Genomic DNA, 8,933 nt, shown 5'->3' on the forward strand with positions numbered 1-8,933 from the left:
TCTCCCGGCACCGGCCGTTTTCTCTCGGGACCTCGGCCCCGGCCCGGTGGGGCCCTGCCGGGGGACCGGTGCGGCGGGCGGGCCGCCGGCTGACAGCCCCCGGGGCCTGCAGCGCTGCGGCCTCCCGCCAGGCGGAGCCTGGGGCCGCGAGCGCAGCGCCATGAGGGCCGGGGCCGGGGCCGGGGGGGCCGCGCGTCTCGGCTGGAGCTGAGGGGCGGCGGGGCCGGCGGCCGGAGCCAGCGGGAGGCCGGGGCCGAGCGGGGCTGCCAGCGCCGGGCGCGGGGGCCGCGGGCCGGGCCGGAGCTGAGGAGAGCCCCGTGGTCTGGGGCCTACCCCCCGCCGCAGCAGCGGGGTTTGGGGCTTCCAGCCCCTCGCTGCCATTTTCCTTCTGCAGGGGGAGCGGAGATGCCGCCCGCCCGCAACCGCCTGGGGCTGCTGCTCCTCGGGGCGCTCCTCACCCTCGTCCTCTACCTCCTGCTGCCCGCGGCCCAACACGGGCAGCGCTTGGCGGGCGCCCGGCCTGAGGAGGGGAAGCGGGGCCGGGGGGCGGCCAACGCCACCGCGCGAACGGCGACGGCTGCGGGAGAGCCCCCCGTCTTCTACAGGGAGGTTTCCGCAGGGCCCCGGGCCACCGCCGGCGCCGGGAGGTGGGTCAGCCCGCCGGCTGCTGTGGCGGAGGACGGTGGGGGGTGACAGGCCCTGGGGCTTGGCCTCCACCACCCCTCATGGGACGCCCACGGGTGCGGCATCTTCCCTGAGCCCCCTTCCCGCCCGTCTTCCCCACCGCAGGCCCGATGTCCTGTTCCTGCACGGCCAGGCGTTCACCTCCAAGACGTGGGAGGCCTTGGGCACGCTGGCAGTGCTCGCCGCGGAAGGCTACCGTGCAGTCGCAATAGATCTGCCTGGTAGGACCATGGCGCTGCGCTTAAGTTCATCCCTCCGGGCAGCTTCAGTCCCTCACTTCGGCCACTGCTGGGCTCTGGACCTCTTTAGGGAGGGCTCTGGACCTCTTTAGGCAGCTAGCAGTGGTCCCTGGGGCAGCGTGCTTGGGATTTGGTTTTGCCCTGGGGCGTTGACCTCCATGGCCACCCATGGCTGGGGCAGGCTTGGTCCAGCTGGCGTGTGGCTGTGGCTGTGCAACCGCCGGGGCTTGATCGGGTGTCCATTTTTTGCCGAGCGAGCTGAGCCTTGGCGGGGAGAGACCATTGCAGGCTGCACGGTCCCCCCTGCCCCGCGCCCACCCTGTGCCCTCTGCCCCGTGCCAGGCTACGGGGATTCACCCCCGGCGGAGATGGTGGTCACGGTGCAGGGCCGGGTGGCTTTCCTGGACCATGTCCTCCAGGAGCTGGGAATGCGGAGGCCCGTTCTTGTCAGCCCCTCCATGAGCGGCCGCTTTGCCCTGCCCTTCCTCCTGGCGCGGGGGGACCGGCTAGCCGGCTTCGTGGCCATTGCGCCCGTGGGCACCAAGGACTACGCTGCTGAGCAGTACCGGCGGGTTCAGGTGAGGTGGGTTGTTGGGCTCCTGGGGTTCCCTGTGTGCTGGCGAGCCTCGTGGGCCAGCTGGCTGTAGGGCGGCGTGGAGGGTGGCCCTGTTTTGGGGTGAGTGCGGGGGACCTGTGCCTCCCTCCAGCTCACGGCGGGGCTGGCACCTGCCTTCCCTCGGCTTTGCAGCCCCCTGTGGTGATGGGTGGAGGTGGGCACAGCCCAGGGGACGCGCGGTGGCCGTTTCCCCCTCTGACAACCGCTCGGCTTTTCTCCCTCCCCTTACCAAGACGCCCACCCTGATCCTGTACGGTGACCGTGACGCAAGCCTGGGTCCCCAGGCCCTGCAGAGCCTCCGGCACCTCCCCGGGCACCGCGTGGCCGTGGTGCCGGACGCCGGCCATGCCTGCTACCTGGACAAGCCGGAGGACTTCCACCGGGCCCTGCTGGGCTTCCTGCGCCAGCTGAAGTGAGCACCGCCTCGCCCGTCCCCTGCCGAGCAGAGGACGGGGGGCCGGGGCGTCCCGAGGGGCTGGGAGGCAGAGGTGGCTGGCGTGAGGGGTGCTGTTCTCTTTTGGGGTGTCCCCAGGGTGGCGGGGGGGGAGGGCACACGACTGAGGGTGTCCCTTGCTGGCAGGACAAGGTGTCGTCTGTCATGAGGCCAATAAACTGATGCTGCTCTGGTTTCTGCCTGTGTCCCGCCCCCAGCGCCGCGGGGCTCCCCGGGCTGGAGCCCCATCTCTGCCTCTAGTGCGGGGCAGGGGGGTGCCCGCCCCGCCGCCTGCCGCTGGCCCACCCCCGGCCCGCTGCCCGCCCGCTGCCCGCCCCCTGCCCGCTGCCGGCTGCGGGGCGGAGCGGGGCCGGGGCGGAGCGGGGCCGGGGCGGAGCGGGGCCGGGCAGGCGGCGGCGGCGGCAGCGCGGAGGTAGGGCCGGGGCGGGCGGGGGGCCGGGGAGCGGGGTCGGGCCAGCAGCGCCCGGCAGCCGGCGGGGGGCTGCCCCGGTGCCTTCGTGTCCCCGTCCTCCCTCCAAGCCTGCGCCCCTCGCCACGGTGCCCTGCACCCCCGTGGCACCCCTGATCACGTTATCCTCGCACCCCCCTGGCACCCCTAACCACGTTATCCTCGCACCCCCCTTGCCCCCTGCACCCCTAACCTCGGTACCCCGCGCCCCCGACCACACTACCCTGCACCCCTCTGCCCTCCTCCTCGTGCTACCCCCGCACCCCAATAATGCGACCGCTGCACCCCAAACCCTGCACCCCCCCTGCACCCCTAACCACGGTATTCTGCCCCCCCTTCCTCCCCCTGCACCCTTAACCACAGTAGCCCTGCACCTCCCCTGCACCCCTAGCCATGGCACCCTGCACTCCCCACAGCCCCAACCATGGTGCCCCTGCACCCCAACCGCAGTACCCCTGCACCCCAACCGCAGTGCCCCTGCACCCCACTATGCCCCCTCCTGCACCCCAGTCATGGTACCCCTATACCCCACCTGTGCCCCTTTGCACCCCTGGCCGCAATACCCCTGCACCCTTAACTACAATCCCCCCCCTCCTCTCTCACAGACCCTCTGAACCCCCTACTCCCATACCCCTCCCATTGCTCCCCTCCACCCCTCCTGCTGCACCCCCATGTGCCCCTAAGCACCCCGCATTGGCCTGTTGCCCCTGGCCAGCCCCCCTTTCCTTACCTGCACCCCCTTACAACGGCATCCTGCCTTCGCTGCCTGCGCTCCCCCACATACCCCCAGACCCCCATCCACTGGCTAACCCTGACCGCTGTGTGCCTCTGCCCCATACACCCTTCTTCCCCCCATAACCCCCCTCCCCACCTTGTTGCCCCCCTGTCCTCCCTACTAGCCCCCTACACCCCAGCTAGCCCTACCCCACGGCTCACCCCTCACCCCACGCCTGGGCATCACAGCTTGCCCTGGCACCGCATTTGGGGCAGGAACACGCACTTTGGGAGGGTGATGAAAGGATGGGGGGGTACACCCCATCCTGCCCCCATACCCAAGTCAGGGGGGCACTTCTGTGGTGGCAGCGGCCCAGGGCCCGCACTGGGGAGACCTTTGCCCTGTCCCACTTCGGTTTCTGTGACAACTGAGCTGGTCGGCGGACTTTGGAGGGGCCGGTGGGTGATTAACCATCTCCCCGCTCTTCCTCCAGAGCTTTGCAGCCCCGGTCCCTGACATGGCACCCGGGAAGCCCGGGAAGAGCACGGGGGCCTCGGAGGACCCCTCAGTTACGCTTTTCCGGGATTACCTGAGGATTGACACTGTCCACCCCAAACCTGACTATGGTGAGGATGGGGGGGGCGGGACGGGGAGCTGTGCAGGGATCCAGCAACGTGGCTCCTTCTCCTCTACTTTGCAGCTCTGGTCTTTGAACCTGGGTGCCCGAGTCCTTGGCCGGGGCTGTTTTGATCATGGTGTTAAGGAGCGGACACCTTTATGCCTTATCTCTGCCGGTGCCTTTGGTTGGGGCAGGGACGTCTCGAGTGCACCCAGAGTTGCTATTTGCTTCCTCCAGCCCTGTGCCCTGCGCCCCCCCCTTTCCACGCTGCCCTGGCTCTGGGACAGGTGCTTGTGATAACCCTGTTTAGATCTCCTTCCATTAATGTTTCCATCCTCCCCATAAAGTACATTGAGATTTTTTTTTTATTGGTGAGGAGCTCCCAGAATTCCTACGGAGGACTGTCCCCCTGAACTCGTTCCCTTCAATTTTTATTTTTTCATGTTCCCCTAGTCTTCACCCCAAAGGGATGGTGATGAGCTGCTCCTGCCCCCACTCCCGGCCACCTCTTGTGCTCAGGACCTCCATCACCTGCCTTCTTCTGGTCACCTCTTTCCTTGGCCTGGGAACCCTGGAGAGCCTTGGGGTCCCCAGGGGGTTGCAGTGAGATGGGAGGGAGATCCTGATGTAACTCCGGGCATCCCTGCTCCTTCCCAGATGCGGCTGTCCGGTTTCTGGAGCGCGTCGGCACTGACCTGGGCTTGGCGTGCCAGAAAGTAGAGGTGAGCGAGGCGAGGAGCAGCCCCCAGTCTGTCCATCCGTCTGTCCGTCCATCTGTGCCCGGGTCCTTAGTGACCAGGCCGTTCCCCTGCCCACCGCCCCGGGGCTGGGCAGGAGTGAATCCCCTCTGCCTGTAATCCTCTGCTGACCTGAGCCCTTCCTTAAGCCCGTATTCTGGCTGGTCCCCACTGACCTTTGAGGCCGCCTGTGCTATGATTAGCCAGGGACCTGGCAGGGTCACGTTGCCTGGGGACGTCCCTCCTGCTGGGGGGGAAGACGCTGGGTTCACCTCCCCTCCTCCACCTGAATCGCAGCCAGGAGTTGGCACCCATGGCTGGGCTCCATCTGGGTCCAGGGGGTGCAGGCATGCCTGCTCCTGCTGCCTGCCCTCACCCAGTGGAGAAAGGGGTGACCTGTCAGGTGGCATCAAGAAACTTTTCCCAGACTGATGCTTTTTGGCTCCAGCCTGCCAGTCCCAACCCCTCTGTCCCCAGCCTGAACCCCGGTGACATCCTGCCCTTGCCCCACAGGTGTGCCAGGGCCGCGTGGTGCTGATCCTGACCTGGCAGGGCACGAACCCCCGCCTGCGCTCCATCCTCCTCAACTCCCACACGGATGTCGTGCCTGTCTTCGAGGTGCCGGGACAGGGCGAGGGATGGGATGGGCACGGCGGGGAGGACTGGGGCTGGCAGGCGAATGGGAGCTGGTGCCTGCCGTGCCCCTCTGCCGTCACAGCTGCTGTTCCCCACAGGAGCACTGGACCTACCCACCCTTCGAGGCTGTTAAGGACTCGCAAGGCAACATCTATGCCCGGGGTGCCCAGGACATGAAGTGTGTCTCCATCCAGTGAGTGAAGGGCTCTGTGCCTGCTGGGGGAGGCAGGCACGGCATGAGGGTGCCTCTGAGTGTTGCAGGATGGGATGCCACCATCCCCAGGGTCCCTGTGGTTGTGGATGCCACCACTTGACCCCCCCTGGGGTGGCTCAGAGCACACCAGCCCCTCTCCTCCATGATGCCCAGGCACCGCCTTCTCCCCGCAGGTACCTTGAGGCCATCCGGAGGCTGAAGGCGGAGGGAAAGTGTTTTGCCCGCACCATCCACCTCACCTTTGTGCCTGGTGAGTCCCCAGGGTGTCCCCTCTCGGGGGGACAGGAGGGGCTGGCAGCTGGGCGATGCTCTGGAGTTCCCCATGGCGTGGCAGCAAGGCACCCCTCTGCCAGCTTTTCCCGACTTTGAGCTCTCCTAGATTGGGGCTGGAAGGATTTCCAGGTCTGAGGACATCGGGTGCACTGGTGGCACCCAGGCTGGTGTGGAAGGAGGAGGTGGGCTGGGGGATGTCCCGGTTCCTTCCTCCATGCCAGGCTCTCCCCTGCAGACGAGGAGGTGGGCGGACACAAGGGCATGGAGATGTTCGTGCAGCGCCCCGAGTTCAGAGCACTCAACGTGGGCTTTGCCCTGGATGAGGGTGAGTGGTGGCAGGGCTGGCACGGGGACGTGTCTCCTCTTGGCACGCACGCCTCTGCCTGTTGGCACCACCCCCCAGGCACTGGCATCCGGCACAGCTTCAGGGGACCCCCTCGGGGGCTCCTTCCCCCGGCCAGTGATCCACACGGTGCCAGCCTGGAGGGGAAATGGCACCAGGGCAGAACAGAGGAGGGCAAATCATGGCACCCTTGTGCCCCACTGACCCCCCATCTGTGCCCACCACAGGTCTGGCCAGCCCGTCCGACACCTTCAGCGTCTTTTATGGCGAGAAGAGCCCGTGGTGTGAGTAACTGTGTGCCCACCGCCCCATCCCTGGCTCTGCTGGATGCTGGGGCACCAGTGATGCCCTGGGCTTTCTGCTCAACACCTCCCTCTCCCCCCGCTGCCACAGGGATAAAGGTGAAGTGCGTGGGCAGCCCCGGGCATGGGTCCCGCTTCATCAGCAACACGGCGGCTGAGAAGATGGTAAGTGAGGGAGTACACCCTGCCCAACCCCTGCCTGCCCTGGGACTGCCAGGCGCCTGCCTGCAGGGCTGGTCCTCACTCCCCTGCCCTTCCCTCCCCAGCACAAAGTCATCAACTCCTTCCTGGCCTTCAGGGAGAGTGAGAAGCAGAGGTAGGAGACAGGCAGCGGGATGGCGGTGGCTTCAGTTCGGTCCGTGAAGGGGGTCCTTGGGATCCCAAGTGAGGCTCTGATCCGTCGCCACCACCTCATGCCTCAGTTTCCCCATTTGGGGGTGGCAGCGGGGTGGGGAAGTGCTTCCTCTCCTCCCCAGGTGGTGGAGGGTGACTCTCCCTTGCGTCCCCCGAGGCTCAAGTCCGACTCAAGCCTGACCCTAGGGGACGTCACCTCGCTCAACCTGACCATGCTAGAGGGGGGCGTCTCCTTCAACGTGGTGCCCTCTGAGATGGCAGCCAGCTTCGACATCCGCATCCCACCCACCGTGGACCTGAAGGTGCGCGTCACGCCGGCCCCACCCAGGAGGGGAGCCAGTTGGGGGCACCCCGCTCACACCCCTCCTCTGGTCTCTGCCTCAGGCCTTTGAAGAGCAGGTGGATGCGTGGTGCCGGGGTGCTGGGGACGGCGTCACCTATGAGTTTCACCAGGTGAGGGGTCTCAGTCACCCAGGTGCATCGTGCTCGTCCCTCCTCTCCTGTGTGCCCACCCCCCTGCCCCTCACTTGGCCTCTCCCTCTGTCAGAAATGCATGGACCAACACGTCACCTCCACCGAGGAGTCAGACCCGTGGTGGAAGGCCTTCAGTGAGGTCTGCAGGGACATGTGAGTAGTGTCCCCAGGAAGGGCAGGACCCTGACGGGGACATCCTCTGGTGGGAGCCGCGGGGTGCCCAGGGGTCTCTGGGGTCATGGCAGGGGCTGGGAGGAGATGCTCCATGCCATGCCAGGGCATCTCCCCATGCCCCACCAAAAGGGATGGGATTGAGTGTCCTGCAGGGCTCAGAGACCTTCCTGGCGTGGTCTCTTTGCCCATGGGGTGGCAGGGGAACAGGGGACCTGGATACCCCCATGCCCATGCTGACACAGGGTCTTCCTTGTCAGGAAGCTGCAGCTCAAGCTTGAGATCTTCCCGGCTGCCACTGACAGCCGCTACATCCGAGCGGTGAGTGCAACGCCAGCCCGCCCATGGGTCCCCCTCCTGGGGTGAGACCTGCAGCCCCAAGCAGGAGCCATGCCCAGGTGGAGGGGGACACGCAGTGCCTGTCCCAGCTTCAGCCTCACCCCGTACCCCCCCATCCCCAGGCAGGACACCCCGCTATTGGCTTCTCGCCCATGAACTGCACCCCGGTGCTGCTCCACGACCACAACGAGTTCCTCAATGAGCAAGTCTTCCTGCGGGGCATCGACATCTACGCCCACCTCCTGCCTGCTCTGGCATCAGTGCCCCCACTGCCCGCCGAGGGCTGAGTGCCCCGGCGAGGGGCAGGATGGGGGGTGCCGAGCAGCGGGACTCAAGGCTTTAAAAGGGGGGCAGGGGGTGGCACAGCAGATGCCTGCCAGTGTGCCGGGGACCCAGCTGGCATCATGCCATGTCGGCTGTGCTCAGGGCTGGCCCGATGGTGACGCCTGTGCCAAGTGGCTGTGCCCTCAAAATCTGAGTCCCAGCCATCCTTGCCTGGGTGCCTCCTGCCTTTCCTGGTGTCAGCAATGCCTCTCCCTGTCCCCGTGCCACCTCCGGCTGCGTTGGCTGTGGGGTAAGGGGCTGGCCGGTGCTCTGCTCTGCCTGCCCGTGCCCCATCCTGCCTCCCTGCCTGCTTGCTGGGGGAGCTGGGGCCAGTGCCCCCCATTCTCCCCGTGCGAGTCAATAAATCTCCTTGGTAAGCACGGCCAGGACCAGGGGGGGTCTGTCTGTCTGTCTGTCCATGGCACTGTCTGTGGGTCCTGGGGAGCCCAGTCACTGAGGATTTCCTTGGCGCGGTGGGGGCTGCTGGAGCACTCCCCGCTCCCCTGGGTTCCTTGGGCTGGAGGACGGCACTGCAGGCAGGATCCTGCCTGGGCAGGCTGTGGGGCTGCTCCTCGGGATCTTCCACTCCAGCTCGGCCTCAGGGTGCCAGGGGGAGCAGGAGCGGCCAGCGGTGCTAGGGTTCATCCTGCTCCCTCCCTCCCATCAGCTCCTGCTGCCGTGCCGCTCCCCCAGACCCTCGAGTCCGAGCAGGCAGCGTGCGGGTCCGGGCAGGCAGACTCTGCTTACCTGCCAGAGCTGCCCGCGGGCTGCATCTCCTCCTTACTCTTACCTGACTCCACACTGCTCTGCGGCACCCAGTGGTGCTGGACCTGTCCCAGAGCCACGCTGTGCCGCCCGCCCCTACGGTCTTCCCTTGGGAAACGGGCTACGGGCCAACCAAGGGCTCGCTGAGCCGAATTGAGGTGGTTTTGTCCCAGTTGCAAGGGTTGTGGAGCTGCTCCATTACAGAAGGGACACGGTTTAGTGGTGG

General features: G+C 66.8%; 2 protein-coding genes across 3 annotated transcripts; both read left to right on the top strand.

The window, feature by feature from the left end:
* The first annotated feature begins 205 nt into the window (after nucleotides 1–205).
* LOC104008731 (protein ABHD14A) lies at nucleotides 206–2,237 on the top strand. Of its 2 annotated transcripts, XM_087744889.1 has the most exons (5): nucleotides 206–647; nucleotides 790–905; nucleotides 1,266–1,501; nucleotides 1,773–1,951; nucleotides 2,120–2,237. In XM_087744889.1, the coding sequence occupies exons 1-5, from the start codon at nucleotides 406–408 to the stop codon at nucleotides 2,139–2,141; spliced, it is 795 nt and encodes a 264-aa protein (XP_087601015.1). In that variant the 5' UTR covers nucleotides 206–405; the 3' UTR covers nucleotides 2,142–2,237. The 2 variants fall into 2 exon arrangements, with proteins under 2 accessions (XP_087601015.1, XP_087601016.1); XM_087744890.1 differs by lacking the exon at nucleotides 2,120–2,237 and having other exon boundaries at nucleotides 209–647; nucleotides 1,773–2,084.
* Nucleotides 2,238–2,312: 75 nt separating this feature from the next.
* On the top strand, nucleotides 2,313–8,331 carry ACY1 (aminoacylase 1). The gene is made up of 15 exons (XM_087743831.1): nucleotides 2,313–2,405; nucleotides 3,650–3,782; nucleotides 4,433–4,497; nucleotides 5,026–5,130; nucleotides 5,247–5,341; nucleotides 5,536–5,612; nucleotides 5,871–5,960; nucleotides 6,206–6,262; nucleotides 6,372–6,445; nucleotides 6,547–6,596; nucleotides 6,792–6,936; nucleotides 7,019–7,087; nucleotides 7,182–7,261; nucleotides 7,540–7,600; nucleotides 7,741–8,331. Exons 2-15 carry the CDS (start codon nucleotides 3,674–3,676, stop codon nucleotides 7,903–7,905), a joined length of 1,242 nt encoding a protein of 413 aa, XP_087599957.1. The 5' UTR covers nucleotides 2,313–2,405; nucleotides 3,650–3,673; the 3' UTR covers nucleotides 7,906–8,331.
* Nucleotides 8,332–8,933: the final 602 nt, after the last annotated feature.

This window comes from Nipponia nippon, unplaced genomic scaffold (assembly GCF_047370975.1).
Source record: "Nipponia nippon isolate SJK-2023a ecotype South Korea unplaced genomic scaffold, ASM4737097v1 scaffold_9, whole genome shotgun sequence".
NCBI lineage: Eukaryota > Metazoa > Chordata > Aves > Pelecaniformes > Threskiornithidae > Nipponia > Nipponia nippon.